The sequence below is a fragment of the Vicugna pacos genome, chromosome 8, assembly GCF_048564905.1.
Source record: "Vicugna pacos chromosome 8, VicPac4, whole genome shotgun sequence".
Lineage (NCBI taxonomy): Eukaryota > Metazoa > Chordata > Mammalia > Artiodactyla > Camelidae > Vicugna > Vicugna pacos.
Window position 1 is genome coordinate 79005620 of NC_132994.1, and position 25790 is coordinate 79031409.

General features: G+C 49.5%; 1 protein-coding gene across 7 annotated transcripts in view; it reads left to right on the plus strand.

Moving 5' to 3' along the window:
* Nucleotides 1–25790, plus strand: part of FAM120B (family with sequence similarity 120 member B) — a 55090-nt gene that overhangs the window by 16427 nt on the left and 12873 nt on the right. For 6 of the 7 annotated variants that reach the window (XR_012075150.1, XM_072966263.1, XM_072966264.1 and 3 more), the window contains 3 exons: nt 8101–8202; nt 16815–16987; nt 18338–18430. Coding sequence is in view for 6 of the 7 variants with exons in the window: in XM_072966263.1 (XP_072822364.1) it covers nt 8101–8202; nt 16815–16987; nt 18338–18430 (368 nt within the window). In the remaining variant the exon portion in view is untranslated. Of the gene's footprint in view, nt 1–4503; nt 4620–8100; nt 8203–16814; nt 16988–18337; nt 18431–25790 lie in introns of those variants that run through there. The other variant, XM_015247566.3, reaches the window with a different exon arrangement.

Consider the following 25790-nt stretch of genomic DNA (forward strand, 5'->3'; position numbering starts at 1 on the left):
CTCAGCGGTCCGTGCGCACCAGCCGTGAGTGCAGGGGGCTGCTCAGGCCTCTTGCTGACTGTCGGCCTGTTCGTGCCTCTTGAAAGGAGAGTGTTGAAGTCTCTGGATGCTGTTGTGGACGTCTGTATTTATTCCTTCAGCTCTGTTAGTTTTTGCTTCAGGTATTTTTGAGGTTCTGTTGTCAGGTGCATGTACATCAAGACTTTCATGTTTCTTAATGAATTGACTCCTTCAGCATGATGAGATTTCCTGTGTTAGAAAAATCTGGTCTTACTCCCTGTTGTTTTGTAGTTGCTTTGCCTAATACTGATATACACACCCCAGTGTTCTGGTAATTGTGATGTATCTTCTTTCTACCCTGTTACTTCTAAACTATTCCTTTATGTTTAAAGTACACCCCTTTTAAGCAGCATAGCCAGTCTGTCAGTCTCTGTCTTTCAACTGGAGTATAAGGCCATTTATAGTTAATGTACTTATTGGCATGATTGGGTTAAAGTCTTCCACTTTGCTCTTTACTCTGTTCTTGTTTTTCCTTTATTTTATCCTTTTCTGACATCTTTTGGATTAATTGAGTAATTTTTAGTATTTTGTTTTTTATTGGATTATTGTTGGATGTGGATTATTAGATTTACCTGTTTCTGTTTGTTTGGCTTTGGCTTTTAGTGGTTGCTCTAGGGTTAGTAATACACATCTGTAACTTGTCACACTTTGCTTTCAGATAGTTACGTGCACTGTGAAAGCCTTAGAACAGTGGACTTTCATTCTCATCATTTTTGTTATTCTGTATATTTTTAAAACTTTTTATTTTGAAATAATTGTACACGCACAGGAGTTGCAAAGATAGCACGTAGAGTTCCATGTACCTTTCACCCCCGAAGGTGACCTCTTACATGGTGAAGTGCAATATCAAAGCCCGGAGCTTGGCACTGGTCCAGTACTGTTCACCGGACTACAGATACTCACTGTCCAGCGTTTCTTACACCCGTTCGTTTGTCTGTGTGGATAGTTCTCTGCGGTTCTGTGCCCTGTCAGGATACAGACTGGCCCCTCTCCACAGAGGAACTCCCTCAGCTGCCCCTTGGTACCCTTCCCTCTGTCCCTGTCCCCTGGTAACCACTGGTCTGTCCTCCAGCTCTGCATTTTGATCATTTTGAGAATGTCACACAGATGGAAACCTAGTAGGTAACCTTTTGAGATTATGCATATGTTGAAAATCCCATAATACATGATCCTTATTTTTACTTTAAACCATGGATTGGCAGGCTTTGTGAAGGGCAGAGCTGTGAGGCCCCACTGTCTGCCCAGCCGCTGCGCTCTGCTGCCCTGGGGCCCCGCAGCCAGAGACTTCACGTCCAGAGAGGGTGACTGTGCCAGGGAAGCCTCACCTCGTTTTCCCATGTCATCAAATTCAAATTTTATGTTATCTTCCTGGGTCATAGAAAATTCTTCTTTTGATAATTTTCCAATCATTTAAAATAATATGAAGAGCATTACTAGCCCTCAGATTTGGCCCGTGGGCTGTGATTTTCCAGCCCGTCCTCTGAACAGTCATTGTCTCTTGAAGGAGCCAGCGGGCAAGGAAAGGTATGCTTGTGCCCCGTCTCTGCTGCTCGTCTCGCTTTGGGCAGACCCACGTTCCCTTTAGTACCACCCTTCTTCCCATAAAGAACCTGCATTTACTTTTCTCGTGGTGCTCATTTTAATTTCCTGAGAATGTCTTAATTTCAGAAGTACTATTTTGCCGGATACAGAATTTTAGATATTATTGTTTGGCACTTTGAAGATGCATTATGTTGTCTCTGGCTTGTGTTTCTTGTGAGGTGAGGCTGTTCCTTCCGAGGGTTGTTACCTCAGGTCACGAGTGTGTGTCTCCTGCTGGCCTTGGGATTTCTTCTCAACCGCTGGTTCTCAGCCACTGTCCAGGCTGAGCTCTGTGTTTATTTCACTTGCGACTCTTGAGTTCCTTGGGCCTGTGAGTGTCTGTTCCCCACCGACTCTGAAGAAAGCTGAGCATCTTTTCAGAAGCACTGTTTTCTGTCTCTTGCCTCCACCGTGGAGTCACGCTTCACAGTGTCCCTCGGGCATCAGGCTCGTTTTTAAGCCCCTTCTCTCTGGGCTTCATTCGGGTGTTCTTGTTGCTCTGTTTTCCATTTCTGGAGCCTCCCTCTGTGACTCTGATCTGCTGCGAGCCCACCCAGTGAAACTCTCGTTCCAGATGCTGTGTTTTCAGCTTTCTTTGCCATCTTCCATGTCTTTCTTCCGTGTCTCCTCAGTGGTTGTTTGCCGGTCCTTCTCTGGTAACCCCGCACCACTGTCATTGCCGGGTCTGTGTTGGTCATTGACATTTCTCCTCATAATGGCTCCATGTGTCTCTGCTCATTTTCACCCCAGTATTTTTATTGTATTCTGGAAGAGTTTGGATCTGTGAAGGGCCTTGACTTTGGCTCTTTCGGGTAGCTCATTTACCTGACCCTTCCAGGGCTCACCTGCAGCCTTGCAGGTTGGGTCTGTGTGGACTTCCAGGAGGTGAAGTGGCCCTGCTCTGAGGCTGGGCCTCTCTGGGCTGTCGCCTGAATGCAGCGTGCCATGAGGTCCTGCACACTGGCCGCTGGGGCCAAAGTTGAAGAGCCCGGTGCAGCACCAGGCGTTGGTCCCTGGGGCTCCACAGGCCTTTCTTGCCTGGCCTCACCGAGTTCTGCTGTGGACCTCAGAGGCGCCCCCTGCGGATTTCTGGAGCCCTTTCTTCCCCACGCCCGCTCTCTGGTTCTGCCTGCACCCCGCTGTCACAACAGCCTGTCCTCCCGGAGGCTGTCTCGCTCCACAGGGCCCTCCCTCCCCTGGGCTGCCGTCCACACGGGCCTCGGGGTAATAACTGTCCACGGGAACACGCAGTGGCTTTCAGTTTGTGCAGATCCAGAGTGGCTGACGTGAGAGGAGCTGCCCTGTCTTGGCCCTCCCGCCCCACGTGCGTTCTGGGTGCTGGCGGAGCTGAGTGCAAGTCCCATCCTCATTCCCTTCTGCTGCCATTTCTCCCCCTGGGAAGTCTCATCCTTCGTGTTCATGCATTTCTCTCCCATCCACGTGTCTGTTCGCCTTTCCTGGAACTGCTGCGAGATGGTGTCGGGCTCCCTGCTGATGCGCTGTTTCTTCATCTCCTTCCTGGTTTGTTTTTCCTGCATTATGCGAACATGTCACCGCTTCATCCTCAGCTCTTGTGGAGAAGTGTCCCTCCTTCCTTCCTCTCCGTCCAGGGCTGGATGAGTCTACTGCCTCTCTCCTCTTCCCCTGGGAGCCCCTCCCCGACGACTGGATTCCCGCGGGAGGCTGGGCTCCGCTGCTGAGCCCCTCCCTCCTGGCTCTTGCTGTCTCTGCAGGTAGGAGGCCCTCGAAGCTGGGTTTGCCCCTTACACCCAGGCATTCTCACTCACTTGCGTTGCTTTAGAAAGTACGTCCATGTTAAGTACAGAATTTACTTTTCTGGCTCAGGCCACTCTTCTGACCAATCCTAGTCATCCCTCATGCCCTTAAAACCAACTCCCCCAAGTTCCTGTCTTACTCCCTCATCAGAAGTGGTTTCCTCCCTGAGGCACCCTGTGCTTTTCATTCTCAGGCCTATTGCAGTTTGTGCTTGCACCCTGTTTCTGTGGGCCTTGTCCGGTGCCCTCCTCCCCCGAGGCTGTAAGCTGCGCAGGAGGGACTGCCACACACAGCAGATCTCTTGGTGTGAATTAGGTGATCAATATATGTGTGTTGAGTGTGAGTTTAAAGCATTACCTTTGCAAGAGTATTTGTATTTAGCAAAGCATTCCTTAGGGAAGGATTACTCTAATGGCTCAATTTCAGACATGGAGGGAGAGTGGTGTCTCTCAGGTCCCACTAGGTGAGCAGCTGTCTCCAAGCCCAGTCTGGCCGGCAGGTGGGAGCCCACTCGTTTGGAGTGAGATTTAGAATCAAAGGTGCCTTTTACTCTGTGGTCATGACTCTGAGCACCAGAGCCGTTTCTGTGGCACAGCTGCGGGCACTGGAGTTCTGACCCAAAAGACACAGATTTGGGTAACTGATCTGTTGGATACTCCAGTTCATCTGAAACGCTGGGGGGTGCCTCTTGAGGGAGTGGTTGGTCGGCACCACTCCTGCGTGTATTTTGTATTGTGAATATGTGGTATTTAGATAGCTAGTCAGCATTGTGGCCAAAAGGGGAAGAAGCCCTGAAACCGCTTAGTCCTCAGCCATCACTGGCTTCATACCCAGTCTTACCTCTGGTCTTAACTCTTGTCTCTGTGTCAGTCTCCATAATGATAAGCTTAGTTGAAGTCACTTTTGAAGCCTTATACATTTCAGGAAGCAGAAGAAACTCAGAAAGATGCAAAAGGCAGACTCTTCTGTTCTCCCCCTTTTCATCTCACTAGGTAGCAGTCTTGGAGAAGAGCCCTAGGCAGTGGCAGGTTTTAACACTTAGGGCTGTTTGGGCTCATTGTCCTCCTTTCCTGTCACCCCACCTCCAGTTGTCGCCCCGAGACATTCTGGGAGCCCCGTGGTCGCTGCAGGAGGCTGATGGTCTCGTGATGGGCAGTCGCCAGACTTCAGCTCATCCAAAGTCCTAGAGATTGGCCTAAAAGGTGACTTCTTTTCTCAAATGTATATACAGGAAGGAACGTTTGGGGAGTTTTTCTATTTTTTTATGGACTAAGGTCACACATCATTATAGATTAAACCAGCAGTATAAAAAATACATTCCAGGCACATAAGGACAAATATATATTTTTTAAAGCCTGGAGGATTGTTATCAAACTTGGAGATCCCAGTAATTGAGAGGGTAAAATCGACATTGTGTCTCCTCATTCTCTTTCCCCCTCCCATTGCTCACAGACCCCCCAGATCATGTGAGAGGAGAGGGTACTTTTCTTTTGAGAGGTTGTGTATTGACATAATCAGAGTTTTTATGGGAGAGAGTTTGAAAACGTAGACAGTTCCACAGTTTTGCTTGCAGGGGAAAATGTCTTAGTTATATATAGAAGCTTTTATAATGCGGTGTAATGTGTCTGTCCTTTGTGAATAACAGAAGAATAATTTTGATTATGTTAGTTTTCTATTTTCCATATAAAATGTTATATATAGCATGAAGTAGAGAGTAAAAAAAAAAAAAACTAGTGAAGAACTTTTACTCGAGTTTTTACTTTGCTCTTTTGAATTACCAGCTCAGCAAATTGAAAATTCAGACGAGAAAATCAACCTTTTCTTTTAGGAACTTCTAAACTCAATTTCCTCTTCTCTGTTTCTTGATATGTAGGCATTTAAGACTATTTTATTATAATTTAGACAGACCAAATTATTGCAAATGTTTTCTGCTGTTGTTTCAAAGTGCATACCAGATTAAAACCTCTGAAATTACATGGCACCCCAGAGAATGGGCTAAATGCTACAGTTTTCCAGAAAAGTGCATTTATCTTTTTTCTAAGATTTCAGGTAACACTTTACACCTGACTCTGGAACTTGGAAGGTGTTGGGGGAGCTCTGACTGTGTCTGTAGTAGGACAGTCGGGATTAACAGTGGAGGTGTTTCTGGCTGGATGTTTCGGTTTGGACAGGACTCACCCAGACTGCAGACTTACGCTTTGCAGTGCTGGCAGCACTCTAGCTGCACTGCCCTGCCCTGTTACCCTCTTGTGGCAGAAGAAGGAAGGGCCTGTTGAGGATCCCCATCACCTAGCAGCTCACTGGGCAAGGGCAGGATGCAGAAGAACCTGCAGACGCAGGTGCACACCCCGGGACCTGCCGTCCACCTCAGGGAAGTGTTCACTTTTGTCTTTCATTTCCTGTATCCTTCTCCACAATTCAGATAAAAGTTTGTTTAGGGGACAAAAATTTAGATCAGTAGTTCTGATTTAACTTTTATCCTCTAGCCAGTTAATATTATGTGAAAATTTAAGAGTTTCACGTTCACAGTTCCTTAAGTAAATAGCTGGAAGCACTGCGCCTTTAGCAGCATAGTTCACTCTTGTTCTGAGACCTAGTGTGTGGTCAGCTAAACTAATCACATGGAAGTCAATCACTTTAAAAGCAAAAGTTTTCCTTCTTTCGTTGTTAAGAAATACTTAGTAATTGATACGCATTTACCCTCACTGGTTTACGTCATGGGGCAAAGAGGGGTTGGGCTATTGGTCTGGGCTCGGCCTCTGCTGAGCCTGACACAGAAGCAGGTCCACTGACCCTGCCAAACTGGCCTCGATGAGCAGCTCTTTCCTCCTGGAGTGTAGCTGGACTACTGATACTGCACGGCCTTTCTCCTGGAATGTTGTCCGAAAAATGACTCCTTTGGGTCCTAGCAAGAAAGGACGCAATCAGAGACCTCTCTGGTGCTTTTAATAAAGGATGCCAGTGCCATCACGAACCTGTCTTCACTTTCTTTGTGTGTTATTTAGGGTTAAAACTCTGAAATGTCAGCTTGAACCTCTGTGTTCTGAACAGTTTTAGATGAAAGATGGTCACTTCCATGCAGTACGAAATGCAGTTTTGTAAATGTTTCAGTAATTTCCCGAGGATCAGTTGGCAGGCTATGTTATGACAGAGGTTGAGTGTGAGTTACCAAAACCTAGTATGGTTTGTCTCTTGGTGTGAGAGACCGCACCCCTTTCTGAAGTAGTGGTTTAGGATAGCATTTGCTCCATGGGCTATTTTTTGATGTAATGGAAACCTAGGCCAAGAGGATTGCATTAGAAAGTGGGTTGTTCTGTTTTTAAGAACTGTAAGAATTCTTCTCAGATTTTCTTTGTTTTTTTAAACTTTTTTGGTATGTGTGAAATTTAGGCTAAGTTGAATTTGCTTATTAAACTTATGGTTAATGAGTGTTGCCCTGGGCTCTGTGTTGGGTGAGGAGAACACAATCCTTGCTGTCAGGAGGTGGCAGTGGGAGGGCTGAGGGGAGACACGGCTTTGCAGTACTCTAGCCAGAGGACTGCGGTGGGGAAGTGTAGCATGCTCGGGCATTGGGGAGAACCTGATGCCTAAACTGGGAGTGAGGAAAGGAGGGGTTCACCAAGTGCCTGTCAAGGGAAGTGGGCCTCGGGGAGAGGGGGAATGGGTGGAGAAGGGAGTGTAGACAGCTGGACAGGGAAGAGGGATGTGAGGACCCAGAGGGGCTTCAACAGAGTGGAGCCCGACGTGTGAACTGGAGCCCAGGAAATGGATCAGACATGCACTCTGGAGACTCTGGGGGACTGTGCTGTGGGTCACGGTGACAATCATGTGGGAGACTGTGCAGTGGGTGGGAACAAAGGCAGGTGCAGGGGCAAGCAGGGGGCACTGAGGTCCACACTTTGTTCTGGTCCCTGGGCAGTTTTGGGGAACCTTGATTAGAAAGAGCGACCTGGTCAGATTGTCATTAAAAGAATAAAACCCCAAAAGGCCTCCATTTCCATGGAGAGTGGCTTGGATGGCGTGAGACTGAAGATGAGGAGAGGTCAGGAACCTGATCTGACCCAGGCAGTGCCGGTGCGGAGAGGGGACCAGCAGCGAAGGTAGTGAGGGCCAGGGGAAGACAGGGTCTAAAGGCTGGAGGGGCCTGTGCTGGCAGCTCCACGAGGCTCAGTGAGAGCGCTGGGTGGGCGAGGCTTCCATCACCTCTGCTTTGCTGAGTAATAATCCAGCAGCATACAGAAAAGCCTTTGTTCTAGATTATTTCCACCAGTTTTCTGAATTATCTGACATAACAGTGGTCTTGATAGTTGCATAAAGCAGTGAATTCTCCCCAGTTCTCCCTCAGTGTTCTCTGGGATAGTGTGGGATGGGAGGGGGCGGGGGGGTTGGGACATTGCAGGAGCCATGTAGGTGGTGACCTCTCTGCTCTTGCTTGTTACTCACAGGTTACCCTGCCATTCCCCACCTGAGGTCGTTGTTTCCATTGGGATGAATGGATGACCCTTAGATCAGAGGGTAGGGGGCCACTGCTGGATGCCCGAGGCCCCTCAGTGACCATGGGTGTGAGAACTCACTGTGCCTACCAGCATGGAGCTGGGCCTGGCTGACGTGGGCCTGTTGCATTGTTAGCCTGGTGATGAATGAATTAGTGCTCATGTCACTGATGCAGCTGTCTTTACTCAGGTGATGCCAGCACCTGTCCCACGGTCAAGGAGTGGTTTGTGTACTCTGGGAACCCACTGAGGCACCCGGACCTCGTCAGACCTCTGCAGATGAACATTCCAGGTACAGACAGCTTTGATGTAAATAAATTACTAATTTGCTCACCATATGGTACAAGTCCAGTAACAGATGGCGATGAGAAGCATGCTTTTCCGGAACCGACAGATACTAACTTTCATTTCAACCCTGGGCCCAAGAGCAAGATATTTAATACTGTTCTAAAACTGTGGAGGAAAAGACATTGCACAGACATACCTGGCCAGTCCGCTGCGCTGCCCCGGCCCACTCCAGGGCTCTGCTCGCTGCTGGAGGTCCAGGCTGGGGCCGGGAGGCGGGGGGCGTGGTCAGGCCCCAGGACCCAACGCCTGGTGTCAGTCAACGCCTGTGACTTAACAGGGCTGGGGTCTAGGTACTCTGCTTGAGTCAGTTCTCATTGTCCCCACCACTGGAAGTGGGTTTTAGTGGACTGGGCAGGGGAGGTAGAGGAAGGTCATTTTAACTGAACAAATAAGCTTTTTCACAGGAGGTATCCTAAAACACAAATTGGGAAGGAAAGAAAAACAAAGTTCTCCTAAAAGCTAGCCGAAGTAAATCCTTTCCTCCCGTGAGTTCCTGGTATCTGAAAAGGGTCAGGAATATTTGACCATGGGGGTAGCGTTCTGCGTACAGACAGCTGAAGAGGAGGAGGCTGGGTTAGGGTTTATTTCAGAGAACAGACACTTTTCTAAAATGTTTATGCTCTGTTTTTGTGTGCGTTAAATTCTCTCCTGTCACTGTTGTCTCCATCACTCAAGCCTGTGATTTACCAAATAAGGATTTGAGCACTGCAAACACTTTCCTTATGTAAGTGGAATTCTGTAGGGAGAAAAGCTGAGGGGATATTTCCTTATTCTTTCAGTTGGTGAGTGCCATACTCAAACCTAAAAAAGGTGCTTTTCACAAAAACAAATTAAGATGAATTGACATTTGGCTTTATAGGGAGAAGGACTTGTAAAGGGTAGCCAAAATCACTTTCCTGAAACGTTTTGTTGTTAAGTTTAACTTTCGTCTCGTAGGGTCTTTACAGAAGTCACCTGGAAAGGGATTATGGTGGCTCTCTTCCTGGTTTGAATTATGGAGAATGTCTGGCTGTCCGTCATCATGTTGTGAGAGAGTTTCAGGGCCCCTCTGTGATACTTCAGTAACCTCTGGAAGCCACTTTGCTGTCAGAGAGACTACTTCTGGGGCTTGCGAGCACTTTCTCTGGGGCCCTTCTGTGCTGCAGGTCTGTGCACACGGCGTGCCCGGATTGCACGTCAGGGCTCTGCTTCCAGAAGGAACTTGGGGAGCTCGACCCTCCACAGAGGGAGCACACCATCCCATCACTAGGAAACTGAGAATGTGATTTTGAACTTTTGTTGCAGATGATTCACATGAATGGCTCTGTTTATGCTTATGTTAATAATGATGCAGAATAGCAAGATCTTAGTATTTAAATGCTTTTCTGTATCCGTGGGGAAAGGTACCAAATGGTTTTTAGACTAAAATGGAAGAGGGACCATCCGAGTTCCTGTCACTGTCCCTGGCGTTGCCCTGATGAGGCAGGGTTAAAAACAGTGGGGCCCTGCTGCTGGGCCCTTGCCTTGCCCAGCGCCTGGATACCCTGAGACTCACAGGCCCCTCAGGCAGAGGTGCAGGGTGTCCCCGCTGCCTGCTGACAGCCGTCCTGTCCAAGCGAGACCAGCGGCAGTGCCATCACTAGAGCTGAGGGTCACCCTAGGGCGCCCTGTCGGATCTTTCTTGTTCTCCTGAGGTAGTTTAATTAGACTGACCTCATGAATGTTAACGTTTTCAGGGAGTCCCAATGTAGTGGCCAGAGTGTCCTTTTCTTAAAAAAAGAAAGATTTTTCCCTCTTAACAGCACATATTATTTAATACTTGCTTTCTTAAATGGTAGGAAAAAAAAAATCACAGATGTTATTCACCAAAGTAGAAAGGAGACAGAAGGGGAGCCGAAAAATTATACAGATTACGTAAAAATTAGGAAGTGGAAAGAATTAAAATTGACCAGCCAGGGAGCAGAAAAATAAATTTCATTACTGGAATATTTTATTCAGGAAACTCGTGTGTTCCATCCGCGTCCCCATCTTTGTCTGTGTGTGTAGGGTGTCATACACACAGTCAGTTACACACATGCCTGCGTAAGACACATTCATATCCGTACACACGTTTGTGTATTATTATCAGTATTACGTTTACAATGTTACGGATGTTACATTTCACTTATGATATATCGATATATCACGATGTTCCTGGTAACACAAGAAAGTTGTGCCTTGAGATTAGGTTTCCTTTCCCCACACCTAACCCTTGAGGGATCCCTGGGTTGTCCATGTGTGTCTATTCAGCCTCTGTACCTGCAGCCCAGTCTCTTGTTCTCCTTCCTCACGGACGTTCCGCACTTTGTGGTGTGAGTCTTGGACCATACAGCAGGCATGCATTTGAAGTAACTTTTTTCTTCAGAACTGGAGATTTTTCTTTAGACAAAGTGTGGATGACTTTTTCTCTTCACAGGGCCATTTTTAGTCATTATAAGCATATCCTTGTTTTGGAAACCTAGGAAAGCTAACTGCACACTTCCAATTGGTAATGATTTTTAAGTGTTGTTGAAGAATCAGTAAGTAAACTTGGTATTTCTCGGCTGTATGAGGTTGCTTGATGCACCCGATCTTGCAGGGCCTCTTAGAAGACTGTTTCACAGAGTGAAATGAGGTGGAGAGGTGCGTTTTATGACAAGGGGGTGCTGTCCTTGGCTCAGTCCATCGTCTGCTGAACAGCTGCAGGGAAGATTTCTTGTTGCAGCTCCTCTTACGTGTTCTGTTGAAGGTTTTCATCTTGAGGTTTCCATGGGTGGTAAACAGAAGCCACCAGCCATGCTGCAGCCAAGAGAATGAGCGCTTGGCAGGGAGCGCCTGCTTGACATCGTGGGTCGAAATGAATGGATTTAAAACCTCAGTTGTGTTTTTCTTTCATTTGTAAAAATAATTTGAAGCTTTATGACTGCTTTTTATAGCCAAGTTCACTATATGTTGAATGCATTAGGTAGAAACAGTATAACATTGTCATTTTGGGAGCATGAATTAGCTCATCATGTAAGTGTAGAATTTAATATATTGAGATGTTAATACATTCTACTCCATTTACAGCTGAATGAATTTTTTGCTTCCTGTAAATAGGCTATTGAAGTTTATCCAACTAGAGTAAAGATTCAGTTTGCATGTGAGTAGTCAGGGTTTTTGATTTTGTTTTCTTTTGTGAGGAATGCTCTGTAAAACAGAGAATGCTAAGTAAATGTTCATTTAAATAGAACTTGTGAATTAAAACCTTCACAAGTAAATTTGAGACACGGTATATACAAGTTAATTTCCGCAAGTGTCACTTCTCATGTCCTGAGAGTGGACACAAGCCAGATAGTATTATGGTGATTTTTTTAAATCTTTGTTTGTTTGTTTTTTGGGAGGAAATAATTGGGTTTATTTATTTAATTATTTAATTTTTTTAAATGGAGACACCAGGGATGGAACCCAGGACTTTGTGCAGGCTAAGCACGTTTTACCCCTCAGATTTATGGCTTTCTGACCCTAGGAATATGCAAGAAGAGTAACCCTAAGATAACTCTAAATCCAGCTATTGCATGACCCATTTTCATATAAAAAGCACATGGAAATGTCGTGGCTCAGAGTGTAGACGTGTCCTTATTCGTTGCTGTGTGTTCATAGTTGCGAACGCACACAGGGACCATCGCTTTGTTACTGGCGAGATGTCCAGCAGCCTCCACCGTGGGATCGGATCCTCCCAGGCATCTCAGTCTTCAGGGTTATCATTCGCAGAAAGGACCTCCTTCCCTGCCCTCTGCTCAGCCCTCCAGGAAAGCTCTGAGGCTTTCCTGTCCGTTGATTGACACAAAAACCTTTGCCAAGTGACAGTTAGGTTTTTGAGGCTGATGTGTCTTAGATGCAGTGTAGCTTGTGACCTGAAGACCAGATCGCTGTTTTAGATCTCTGGGTGGTTCTCTGGAACATCTCAGCTGCCGTGGAGCTCTGGGTGGGGTGTAAGCGAGTGTGTGTGTGAGAGTCAGTGAGTGTGTTTGTGAGTATGAGAGTGTGTGTATGTGTGGCGGAGAGAGGGGAGCTCTCTTCCATACCAGGTAGTTTTAGCTGCTCTCGGCTGATCCTCCTTCCAATTCTAGTCAAAATATGTTTCTTTTAGACTGAATTTGCTAATGATTTCCTTTGTGTTTGGTGAGCTCAGCCCTGTCAGATCACCACACCAGAGTTGAAAACTACTTTGCCTAGAGTGACTTTACCAGCAGAAGAGAACTAATCTAAATGGTCCTTCAAAGAAATTCACACCTGGGTCCCTGCTTAAAATGATGCCTGGAGATCTTGCCACTGGGAAGTTAGTCTCTGTGTGGCCAGGAAGAGCTGATTTTTACTGCACTTAGGAAGGGAAACAGCCGTACAGTCAAGGCCTCGACGTAGAATAACCGGGGGGGGGGGTCTCCTTGTGTCCTAGCAACCTACTGATTGTGGCATAAAATGATGATACCTTCAGAATGTGTCATCTTCTGTCAGAGACCCTCGAGTTCTGGAGAGAGCTGTGGGACTGTCCTGTCTCCTACGTTAATACACAAATGAACATTAAGTACACCTTTCTTGACTAAATAAATTGATTGAAGTTAGGATTAAAAAAGACATGATTGTGGTGGTTTTCTGTAATCCGTTACACAGACTTTCTCAAGAACCAGTTTCTTTTTTACTGTTAAGTTATTTTTTGTCAATGTAAGTGATTTCTTAAGCTGTTTTGTTGAAGACTTTTGAGCGATGTTCCAACTCTGCCTGCATTGGAGGCACCTGGAGGGAACGTAAAACACAGTTTGCTCCCCTACCCACAGTTCATGATCCAGTGGGTCTGGGGAGGGGCCCCAGAACTTTCATCTCAGACAAGTTCCCAGATAACACTAGGCTGTTGGTCTGGTAAAAGATAGAGGGGAAAGAAAACTAAAAGCTGTGAGTCCACAAGCTGTTTACCAGCCCTTTTCATGCCTGTGCCGCAGCCTTGGCCTGCCGGGGCCTGGACCCCTCCCACTGTGTGCAGGCCCTACAGGGACCACACCTGAAAATGTAGTCCACCCTTGGACAACATGGGTTTGAAATGCTTCGGTCCACTTATACATGGATTTTTTCATTAAAATATCTTTCCTTTTTGCTAGTTGAAGTCTTTTCAGGAACCCCCCTGTAAACTGTAGCCCGGGAGACAGCCGCTCAGTAGCTCTGAGGAAACTGCTGCAGGGTGGGAGGAGCCAGTTTATGTATGATTGTCTCCCCAGGATTCCGTGGAGTAGAGCATACAGCCTGGTAAAGGTCACTGCCAGTCACAGAGAACAGATGTGTTGAGTTAAGGATCTGAGTGCTTTTCTTTGTGTGGGAAGATACAAGAATCTGGGTTCATTGAAATCCTTCCTGAGATAGACATCTAACCATCTCAGGGGCCTGCCTGTCCGGAGTGCAGAGAGTTTCCTCCTGGGTTCATCGACTGCAGTGGCTCGCGGCTTAACCCCAGTAGTGCTGAGTGCTGAGCGTAAGTGGGGGAGGGGTTAGTGCTGGGTCAGAGCCCACAGTGTGGGGTCAGAAGGACGAGGGTTTGAGTCCTGTTTTGTCCAGCTGTGCCAGCTCCCTGCCCTTGGGGGCATCGTTTTTCAGTTCCTTAATAGCAATACCTGGGCTTTGAACTGCCTAGGGGTCGGCACCCCGAGCCCCACATTGTTCAAGGGTCAGCTGTAGTATCGTTCTCCGTTGTGGTAAAGAAGCCGTGCATCTGGGGTCTCCCTCCTCCTCCACCTGTCACTCTCTGGGCCTCTCTGTCCCTATCTGTCCCCTCTTGCTCTGTGACTTCTCCTGTGTCCCATCCGATGCTCCCCCAGACTGCTCCCCACTGCAGCCTGCATCATCCTTCAGAGCACAGACTGGCCATAGCATCTCTTGGGTCAACCACAGGTCTCTCCTCATCTCCACCAGGGTGGAGACCTTCCGCCTTCACTGAACCTAACTCCTGCTGGCTCTTCCATCTCTTCCCCTCCTCCTGGTGGTCCCTCCAGTTAGTGCCCATGTTCCCTGCCGGGCGGTGCACTCCCCAAGGCAAATGCCAAGTCCTGCTGGTGCCCACTCAGACCTTCAGCACCTGCCCTGAGGGCCAAGGTGGAGGCTCCTCCACAGTCGATGCTGCGTGCATGTTGGACGTTTGGATGCGGGTTAGGGGAGGAAGGAGAGCGGGAAGGGTCTTACCAGGCACTCATCAATGCCCCTTTCAGCTCTAGCAGACATCCCTCTCGCTGAGCAGGGCCAGCCCAGGGGCGCCTGTCCTCCCTTCCATGGGCACCCTTGGCCCTGCCCGGCTCCACGTTACTCCTGGATCTCCGGGGCCCTCTGGCGAGACCCGCACAGCCCTATCAAAGTGCATGCATGACCTTCACCCTCAAGCTCTTCCAGAAGAGTGATGTGGCTCTTCACATGGGGCTTCTCGGAACTCCCAGCCATCACAGCTGGTAGTGTTTTTCTTTCCTCTCTCTTTTAGTAGATGGAGTCTTGGAAATAACTGACCTGGTGTTATCTGAGCCCTTTGCATCCAGTTTTGTCCCTGCTGGGAATGAAAGGCCACAGACACTGTCACTTTTTGTTCAAGAAATCGTGCACTTATCACGTCCACTATACATGGTTCTTAAGTATATTTCATGAATCTCAGGTTTTTGTATTAAACTCTTACATGTAAGCAAGCGGAACACAAGGTAGATCTTTGTGCAGGGCACTTTGAGGGGGCTTGACCCCTCTCAGGTGTGCTTGTGTTGCACGTGCACTGAAGAAAGGCCTCGAGGCTGTGCTCTGAAGTGTGGCTTTGTCTGGGTGGTGAGCTTGTGGATTACTTACATTTTCTTCTTTATGTTATTCTATTTTTCTAAATTTTTTTACAATGCATAACTTTTATAGTCAGAAAAACTGTTTTTCAACTACTTTATTCGAAATAATTGTGACCATGGAATGTTCATTACTTACTTCAGGTCAGGGGTTGGCAGACTCCTGCAAGGGGCAGGCAGTGTATGTTCTGGGCTTTGGGGGCAGTGTGGTCTCTGTAGGCAGCTACTGAGCTCTGCACTTGGAGCCCACAAGGGCACAGATGTGCACAGATGGATGTGGTTGACAGCAGGGATCCAGGAGGACTATTTAGGGACGTTGAAATTGGAGCTTCATACAGTTTTCTCAGATTGTGAAATACTATCTTTTTTTTGATATTTTAACCAGTTACAAATGTGAAAATCATTTAGTTTGTAGGCTGTACAAAAATAGACAGTGAACAGGACTTTGCAGTTTGCAGACCCTGCAAGGTGATTATTTTCCTGAAAAGTGTGTTTCTAAGAAGTTATAGCTGACGCTGTGATTCTCTTGGAATAATATCTCTATCTTAATAAGTAGGGCCATGATTTTTTTGCTTGTTTATTTTCTTTCTTCCAAGAGAAAAAATGATTTAATAAGTAATGAAAAAGTTCTTTTGGGTGGAGGGAACATTTCAGCCATATCAGAAATGCAGATGACTTTTGACTTTTGTTTTACTTCTGGTGGTAGGAAACACACAGCTGAGAAAATTAAGTGACGTTGTGTGAAAGGTAAGAAAAAAAAGGAAGAACTTGTTTGCTTGAGTCACTAAATTCTGATGCCATTTGATTCGTGAGTTTTGTTTCCTGAGTAAACACGGGGGACGTTTAGACCCCACCATCCTCACACCTCACACGTGTTACAGCTGGGACCCCGGGGACAGCTGCGCTGCTGTTCGTGATGGGACCCGGCCCCACCTGGCAGTGGCTCCCCCTAGGCTGCAGGTACAGACTCATGCTGCTGTTCGTGGTGACTTGGGTCCCTGAGCAAGGGGTTTTTCTTTCCTTTGACTTTAATAATTAAATGTATACATAAAATATAGAAATGAAGCACCAAACATCATATTTTAGGAATTTCTGTTGTTGAGTAGTTTCCAGGGTATGCTTTACAAAATGTGGGGCCCATGATGCCCTGCTCACCCGAATCTCTAGGTTGCTCAGTACAGACTCCTGGGCACCTCACTTAGCAAAGCAGAATTTGTGCAGATGGAACCGAGGAGAATGTATTTTTTTCAGTCTCTGCAGCTGCTGCTCTTGCGCACTGAAGTTTGGAAACCACTAGTCTAGGGAACTAGCAGAGAGCAAGCTAGCAGGGCCAGCCATGGTGTTTCTGCCAGTGCTTGGTCAAGACTGTGTTCGTCCCACACCCTGAGTCGGCACCTTTGGAACTTACTCGGCACAGCATTCTTAACAACACAGGGTGCAGAACAGGTAGGGAAAAGCCCTAGTTTCCCCCAAAACACAGCCATTTTAAACAAGAGGAAGGTTTTCAGTGAACTGCACGTGCGCTGACCTGTTAGGGTTTCTGTCTAGTTAAACCAGGAAATGTTCATGTTTACTTTCCAGATAATTTAAGCTTTAAAGCCCGAGGATGTCAGGGGAGGAAGAGGTTAGTGCCCGGTATTCCCTATTGTGTTCCTCCAGAAGCATGTTGTAACTTGCTAGTGCAAGGAATAATGGTAAATGGACTTTTTTTTTTTTTTTCAACTAGGGGGAACGCCTAGCTTGAAACTATTGTGGCTGAGCACAGAGTCAGGAATACAAGCCCGGCGCCTGGACGCGCTCCTGGCTTGTTTCGACCTTTCGTCCTTGAAGGAAGAGCTGCAGGCATTGGAGAGGCCCTTCCAGGCTCTGTGCTGCCTCCTGATCTACCTCTTTGTGCAGGTACCCTCAGCTCCGCCGTGGCCGCTGCGGTCCGCCCTCTCTGCTGGCCGCAGCGCTCTGGGCCACAGCCTCCTCTGCCTGGTGTCTGTCTGGAGTGAGAACGGCACGCGCCTGAGAAGCCCTGTCAGCTCCCAGGCTGGGCTCCACGCTCAGTGTCTGGGAGGCCCAAGGAGTCAGCCGGGGCGTGTTGTGCAGAGCCACACGTGTCCGCGCTTGCCGGGTCTTTTGGACTGTGGGCTGTTCTCGTGGCCCTGCGTGGGTGGCGGTCACTGCTCTGGGTCCACGGCCTGGCGATCCTGGCTGCACTTGCAGATCACGACCTTGCTTCCTGGTCACGATGCTCAAATTTGTAGATTGCTTTGCTTTTCCCTGAAATAGGTATAGCTGTCACCTGTACGTGGGCAGCAACTATTTCAGGGTAAAAATGAGGTAGAGCAGGGACAGGCCCCCAGACGGGTTAGATCCTGGCTGCACTGTGTCCGAGGGCCAGAAGCCCAGGTGGGGGAAGCAAGGTCCCAGCGGACAAGCTTCCTGATTATGGTGTGATTGTTTTTATCGAGAATAAGCGTGTTAGCCATTTTTATCATCCAGGAAGAATCGAAATTTTTACCCATGGGTTTGTTGTTTTCCTGATGTTTTTTCCCTGAAACCTTGACTTGCCACAGAATGCGTCCCTCTATAGAAAGTTCTTGTATCCTTATGGTGATGGTGGCATTATTTAGCAAGTGGGTACCACTTTTTTTGGCTGGCAGAATTTGGTGGCTGAGCCAGAAAGTGGTGGGAGGTGGCCTGGACCTGGCGCTGCCTGTGCTCCCCAGCCTCCTTTCTGGTTTGTCTCTCTCTCCATGTCTCTGTCTCCTTGTTTCTCACTCACACTTTGATTCCACAGAGGGTGGGAGAGACTCGTGTTTTGGGAATCTTGGTTTCCTTCAGCTGGGGCCCAAGGATGCAGGTTCACTGCTGGGCGGCCAGGGTGGGTGTTTCCTCCAGCTCTGACCACCCAGCTCGGGCAGCTGTGGGTGCACTCCATCTGCAAAGCCCCAAGTTGTCAGCTCTGGAAATTTGTGTCAGAAAGTGATCATTGTGTTGCTCAGACTTGGCCATAGCTCAGGATCCCTCTAGGCTCTGCCTTGCTAGTGAGTAACTAGGCTCCCCTGTCCAGCTGGGCCCTGGGCATCATGGAGACCTTCCCACTGAGGCCTGTGGACAGTGGGAGAAAAGACCCTGCTCACCTCCGCTGGCGTCTCTTCTGCTGCCCAGGGCGGCGTGTGTGTGTGTGTGTGTGTGTGTCCCTGTAGTCAGTTGGAGTGCGGGGCTCCTCCCTGCTGACACCGGCGCTCTCCCTTGCAGGTGGACGCGCTCAGCCTGGAGGACCTGCATGCCTTCATTGCGCAGGCCCTGTGCCTCCAAGAAAAGTCCACTGCACAGCTCGTGGACTTGCAGGTACTGACTGTTGCATGTCTGTGGACAGCCGCCCAACCTGGGCAGCACTCCTGTTAGCCTTTTGTAAAATTTGGTGACAAGACCAAGCAGGTATGTTTAGCCATGACACTGCTGTGCTGTAGGGGAGCGTGAGCCAGTGCCCTGCAGGTGGGGGCAGCCGTGAGGGGCCGGTGGCGGGCCCCTCCTGGAGCAGCTGGCTCATGTGCCAGCAGGCACTGCCTTCTCCCACTTTGGGAAACTTTAGTTCCTAATACTGTCCTTGGAGTCTGGTAACTCCAAGAGGACACTTTACTTGATCCCTTAGAAGCGTTATTAACCTCTGGAGATACACGCCTTTTCCTGGTGGTGGTAATTCCGGCTCAGGCGCGTCCTGCCTGCCTGTCCTGTCCATGGGCCTCATCCCCAGGCCCCCGCGTCCTCCGCCAGCACCGGTGAGTCGGGCGTGCGGGTGGGAGTGCCTGGTCATGGAGGTAGCGTACCTCACCTGCCGCCCACATCCTGTGCATTTGTTCAGATGCTGCTATTCATGAGTATTTATTCCTTTAATTTCACAGAGTGGCCTGTTCACAGCTAAAGTCAGTGACCCTTCTCTGCGGCCACAGGCTTCTAGATCCAATAGTCGTTTCCTAGTGGGAAACCCCAAGGCCAGGTCAGCTGTTGATGGAGACTTAAGATTTTTCTTTTTAAGTGTCCTGGATAATGATAGTGAATTTTATCTGTAGCTTTCAGTTAATTGAATTAGTATTTACTTGTCTTCCTAGTGAAAAAAATGAATAAGCGTGCTGCATGACCTTGAACAAGTTCTCGGGCACACACAGCAGAACCCAACTTCTCTCTTGCATAAAATGAAGTGGACGCCACATGGGGTTGCTGCCAGGCTGGGGTGCGGAGCCGAGGGGAGTTCTTTGTTGACACTGAGTGCATGACCCTACCCACCTGGCTGTTGGCCGAACACCGTGGGCTCAGGGCCCCGACACCTGCTTTGCGAGCACACCCCCGTTCCCAGGAGCAGGCTGGCCTCTGGGAAGGGCTCTGCAGAGCCCGCACTCAGGACTACAGCGCATCCGGACACGCCTGGTCCTCCCCGCCCTGGCTTTTCCAGCACAGGGCGCTGCAGCGTCCCCATCACTGGCTCCCCCGGGTGCTGACCTGGGCCTGGCTTCTGAGAAGCCCTAGTCCAGACCCCTGCTCGTCAGGAGCGAAAGGGCCACAGGGCTGCTGCTTGCTGCTGCTCACCGGACACTTCCTAAAGCCCTCTTAGCTTGTTACCCTGCGTTATGTTTCTAGTCACAACCACTCAAATACAGCTTTAAAATGATACATGTTTTTACATATTTATTCAATATCCAGGTGATTAGACTGGATTTGTGAAGGTTGTATCACAGGTTGATATATATACACATTGATTCACAGACATAGAGTCTGCTGTGTATGCAGTTGGGGGATACAGACAGGGACCCTTACTCAGCTATAATCATATTAAAAAAAAAAAAAAGGAAAACAGTATTACTTCTAGTGAAAAACCAAAGACAGGCTTCTTTCTCAGGCAGAGAAGACAGTGGTGCAGGTGCCGAGAGCATGGTGGGCCAGGCTGTCAGCCTGTCAGTCACTGCCCTGCAGTGGTCACTCTGTCCCCAAATGTGGGCCATGTACTTGCTGGTTTTCCTGTCACACCATGACTGTCCGTGTGCTCTCACTTTACATGTCTGGAGGACGTGGTCTATTCAGCTGACTTTAAATTGCCCCCGTGGGCACGTGAAGACACGCGTGCACACACACGGGTGCAGGTGTGGGGTGTGGTTAGGAGGGAGAGTCAGCTAAGCGACAGACTGAACTGTGTAGTGAACAAGTAACCTGAGCAGCCCCTCCAAGCAGCTTTAAGGGGGAGGGTGGCTTCCTCCGCTTTTCTGTCTGCGTGATTTAAGGCAGGGCTGCCTGGGGTGGAGGAATGACCACGTGTGATGTAGCACATGGCATGATGTGTGTGTTCTGGTGGACGCTGACTCCTGCCCATTGGAGTCCATGAGGGGCCCCGGGCCCCCGGGAGTCCTGGCCACGACTGTCCTTTGAGTAGCAGCTCCTGACTTGGGCACACTGTGCCCTGTCTGGGAACGCGAAAGGGGTGGAGACAGCTACGTTGCTTACCCCAGTGTTTTGTCAGACTTGGGCATGTGTCCCGAGTATTTTGTGAAGTCTTGTAGACAACATAAGGTGTTGCATTGTCATGCTGTCGATGAGCCAAGTAGGGTGGACCCAGACCCGGCGTCCATGTCCAGACCGTGTGCTCGCAGTGTCTCCCCCTCCCCAGGGTGCACAGTGGTTTACACTTGTGCCCTCTCTTCTTTTGGGAAGAGCCGAAGAACCAGCTGTGGCTTTCTTTGCCCATCAGTGTATCTCTGCTGCGTCGGGTCCCTAAAACTGACAAAACCATAAACCATCATCCACCCACTGCTTGGACTCCAGCCTCCTGGATGGAGGTTCCCAACTGCTGGAACGTTCTGGACTCATCTCTTCTGCACGACGGGCTCAGGGACCCCTGTTTTAGCCACCCGAGGCTTGGCTTGCAGGAGGTGGCTGCCCCTATTTCTGACACTACCGCCACTCATTGGAAAGTTCTTGGTCATTTTTGATGGGGAATTAAGAGGAGAAGGAAAGTTCTGTTCTGAAGTTCCCCCCATAGCACATGAGAAAGGGGTCTGCTGTAAGCATTCTGTTGTATGTCCTGCAGGGACTTTCTGAGGTTTACCGGGCACATGCCCGTTGGGGCTTGCTCATGGCTGGACACTGCCTGTCACCTGTAGGGCGCCAGGTGCTGGTTAGAGATTGAGTGCTTGGTAAGAGTCTCAGTATGAAGAGTTTGTCCGCTGGAGCTGAACTCCCGGAACCTCCAGGGCAGTTCAGTCAAAGCCCCTGTGTCTTGGGCTCAGACACCAGAACATCCTGGAGCCATGTTAAAAAGCCAAGGCTCTTCCTCCACTAAGGGTCCCCCAGCTTCATACTGTCCTCCCACAGCCCCGTGTCCCTGAAGGGAAGTATGGGCACTTGGGTATAAGAGCACATCGAAGGACTGCTACTGAATGTCGCCCTGGCAGGTGAGTCCCTGCTTTCCAATCCAACACTGTTAAGTCCCATAGGGTAAATCAAATGCTCTGAGGACGCATTGCAGTCAACATCCAACAGCATGTCAAAATAGAGCCGAGAATCGCAGCCACAGAAATAGGGGATTTCATAAATGTGTGCTCAAAGAGATGGTTAGAAAGTTACCTCCATTATTAGGCAACTCAAAAAGTCGATGAATGAATGAATAAGAGAAATCGAGTCTGTTGAAAGCCTTAGTAGACTTTAAGTTGTTGTGTAAACATAGAAGATGTGTGCTCCACAGACACATTAATTAGATAAACAAGGTGCCAGAGAAGCAGGTAAGAACCTGGTTTCCTCTTTTTCCTTATTTTTATTCTCTCTTGTGGACTTGCCTTTCAGATGCTTCTCCCGGGCAGAGTATTGTTGAGTGCCTTTGGGAAGGAAGTGGGGTTTGCGAAGGGTCCCTATCTGAGGACTCAGGGTGCCTGGAACCGAGAGCCCAGTAAACCCCCTGCCAGGATTTGGCAGCAACGCCTGGTTTCACCCACCGTCCCCCTGGTTGTAAGTGCACGTGGTCTCTGTAGGTGAGCAGGAGCCTCCTCAAAGCTGGACAGTGGAGAACCTGGAGGGCAGACCAGCAGGGGTGGACTAGACGCTGCCTCATTGCAGGCCTCACCACGTCTGGTTTCCACACAGGATGCGATGCTGGACAGAGATGGGAGGGTTAGAAGGTAGAGCTGGTGAAGCTGCCAGGCTGCAGAAGCGTAGTGGATTCGGTTCCAGCCAGCAGTGTCTTCCAGGCCACGTGCACACCTGATGAAGACAGGGCGGGCCTGGGGGGTGTGACTCACAGAGGCAGGCCTGGGGCCAGACAGCTTTTTCAGCAAGTGGAGGTTTTCCTCTGAGATGAACGGTGTCAGGAGCAGGGACCAGTGAGACACGCAGTGCACCATGAGACGTCTCAGAGGGCTGCAGCCAGGCAGAGGCTCAGCCCCGTGGTTGGTGGTCTCTGCCCTCAGGAACCATGTCTAACAAACTTCCCCAGAGGCTGTTGGACTCCTGCCCGACTCAGGAGGGCTGGGGAGCGGCTGGGTGCTGGTGAAGATTTATTTAGGATACACTTATTAATGCAGTCCAGTCGTTAAAACACCTGTCCTGTGTATCAGATCTCACAAAAGCCTAAGAAGAAGTAGTAGAGGAAGTGTGGTACGTACTGTGTGATGAAGTTTTGACTGCTCTTTGTCCCTGCTTGCTGGTAGGAAGCCTCTAGACCCTTGGAATGCCTGGAGTCATGGGAGCCGTCATGCAGGTGGGCCCCTCGGATCCTCTGTCCCGGCTTGTGCAGGCCGTCTCCCTGGGCTCACCCTGCACGATGGTGCCTGCCTGCAACCAAAACCCCACTGGCCTTTCAGAAACTCAGGGGTTTGGCTTTGTTGACTGGTGAGCAGTGATGCATTTCCAATGCTCTCCTCGCCGTGTTGGGGTTTCCACCTCGTCCCAGGGCGGCTGCCCTGGCGAGGCAGAGTCTGACGCGGAGTCGTTGACTGTGGAGCTTTGGCTTCCACGTGCACGTAACTCGTTGCGCGTTCCTCCCAGGCGAGTGCCGCGCAGCTGAGCTGCCTACCGGCAGACGCTTCCTGTGAGGCTCTGCAACGCTGGAACTGCTTTTTCTAGTTTCTGTGTCCCCATCAGATGCTTGTCACCGCTGCTTCTCCTTATCTTCATTCCAGAACACCTTCAATCCTGTTTCCAAACGACAGGCCACTTTTATTCATTTCTTTTACTGGTGAGGCCATCCCTCCCAGCCACGTGGAGTTAATCCGCGCTCAGCAGCGGTTCTGGGCCCAGAGCCAGGGTCAGCCTTCGGCCACGCTGGTGTGGGGTCCCAGGTTACCCACTAAATGCCAGTTCTTAGGGGAAGGGGAAGAGCTGCTCTGTGACTTTCTCTGTCGCTGAAAGGTAACCTTGGCCCCCAGGTCTCAGGTCTGAGCTGTGCAGCCTGGGCAGGTGCCTGCCTCCTCACGGAGCCCCAGCGCTTTACTAGCAGCTTTCTCTGTTCCGTCAGGAATTTGGAGGCTGGTCTTGGTCACCAGACTTTGCACGAGCCCCCAGTTTTTCCCGCTCTGTTTCAACAGTTCTCCAGCCAGTTTGGTGCAATCTTCTTCCTTAATAGACTTTTTCTAAAATGTGTTGTAATCGGGAAAATGAAGTCACAAGGCAAACATGGCTGAGAAATACTCTTAAACATATTCTGGGAAATAAAGTGTTGCAGCCACAACACTTTTCAGATGTTACCTTCTGGCTCCCAGACCTCGGGAAGCGCAGGAGAAGGCGTGGGCGCACTGGCTCTTCCTGGATGTCAGTGTGCCATCAAGAATGGTGTGTGCACAGTTGCAATGCCGCTGAATGGCCAGGTGACTTGGGCCCAGCCTGGTACCAGCCGTGCCACCCACATGCCCCTTTGTCCTGCAGCTCTCTTGGGCTGTGTGCCCCCTGAGTGTGGAGCAGGGCAAAGAGCCACACACAGGAGACAGTAATGTCTGTGTCGGTGTTCCTAAGATGGCATGACGGGGCTGCATGTCCCACCAGACGCTCGTCCCCGAGATCTGCGCCCTGCAGCCGCTGCTCACCCACTTTGGGTGTGGTTACACATTTAATTCTTCGGGTGGAGCAGTGAAGAGGTAAGTTGTCTATAAACTGAAACGGGAGCATGACAGCTTCCTGTGCCTTGTAGCTCAGGTGAGCCTGAGACGTCGGTGTGTTAGGGGAGCAGGTGGCCCCACTGGACCCCAGCTTCACCACTTACTTGCCAGGGAAGATTGCGTTTATCCCAGTCAGTACCCCCTGCTCACTGATAGTACCAGGGGTTGACAAGTTCTGACGTGGAATAGGATCACTTTTTGCGATGTTTGTGGTTGAACTGTTGGTGCTTTATTTTTTCTAAAAAAATTACTAAGTAACTGGATTTAGCACATTCTAATCTCTGAGAATGAACACTGTCACTTGTGTTTCAAGAACCAACTTCCCAGCTTAAATGGCAGTGACGTCCTCTCCCTGGCCCTTAGTGCCCAGGGGCACACCCGGGTGTGAAAGGGCATCTCTGGCCTGTGGACAGTATCACTTTGCCTTCCCTGAGAACCTTAATCCTGTCTTTGCCTTAGCAATAGTAACGTCCTATTTCAAGCAGTTAGAGAGCTTTGCATTTGAAAGGCTCTTGAGGATACCAGCAGATCAGGGTTGGTGTAGGCCTGTCTTTGTTTCATTGTACTTTAATTCCCTGAGGGTAGGACCTACGCCTTTGCAGTGGGTGCAGAACTCGTTAGCACTGGTGGTTAAACAGAGCCAGAGGAGGTAGGTAAGACCCACAGAAGCCATGTGGCTTGCTCACAGCCTCTTGGCTGGATGGGGAGAGCGGTGGGACCCCTGGCCTGGGCTCCTTCTGACACTCCGGAGCTGGGGGTTCAAGTACTAGTAGGAAGTCAGTGTGCTCTGTGGCTGCTGCAGTGACTGCGTTCCAGGTGGAGTTCTGCTGTTTCAGCGTCACTCCAACAAGAGCTCGTTGTGCGCACGGCGTGTGGACAGCAGGGTCCCACGAAGCAGGAGCCTCGTGACTCTGTCCCTTCTGAAGCAGAAGCTGGCAGAGCACGGCTCTCAGGATTGTTTGCTGTCCTTAACGACAGGCATCTTGGGCCAGCCGTATCATGGCCTGCTTCTGCTTACAGAGAGAGGTCCCGAGGTGTGTGGAGTCAGAAACCTGCCCAGAGGGACAGCAAGTGAGTGAATAATGCGGGAGGATGGTGACCATGTCCTTGTGATGAGTGCACAGTATGAGACGGAGTCGACATGTTTTCTTACAAAGACCCTTCTGCCCGTTCACTCACTGAGCAGCTGCACCTGACAGAGAAAAATACAGTGTGTGCTGCCTTCTGATATTTAATCAGCAAACCCATTCATTCTGTAAAAGTGCGGCGTGCAGGAAGCAGGTAGGGGGGCACAGGTGAGCAGAGGCCGTAAGGCCGAGAAGAGCCGCCGCGTCCCGGGAGGGTGAGTTCAACGGGTGAGGAGGTGGGCAGCAGCTCAGGCATCACAGGACGCGGAGGTGCAGGGAGGGCACCTGTTCTGGCCCAGCAGGCGTCTGCTCCTGGACTGAGCTGTCATGGCGGGTTGAATTTAATGAGTCAGAGGGAGAGTAGGGTCAGGATGGAGAGTGTTTCAAAAGAATGAGCAAAGAAACTACTTGGGTGACCAAAGAACTGAAAAGCTCGCCGCCAGGTTTAGA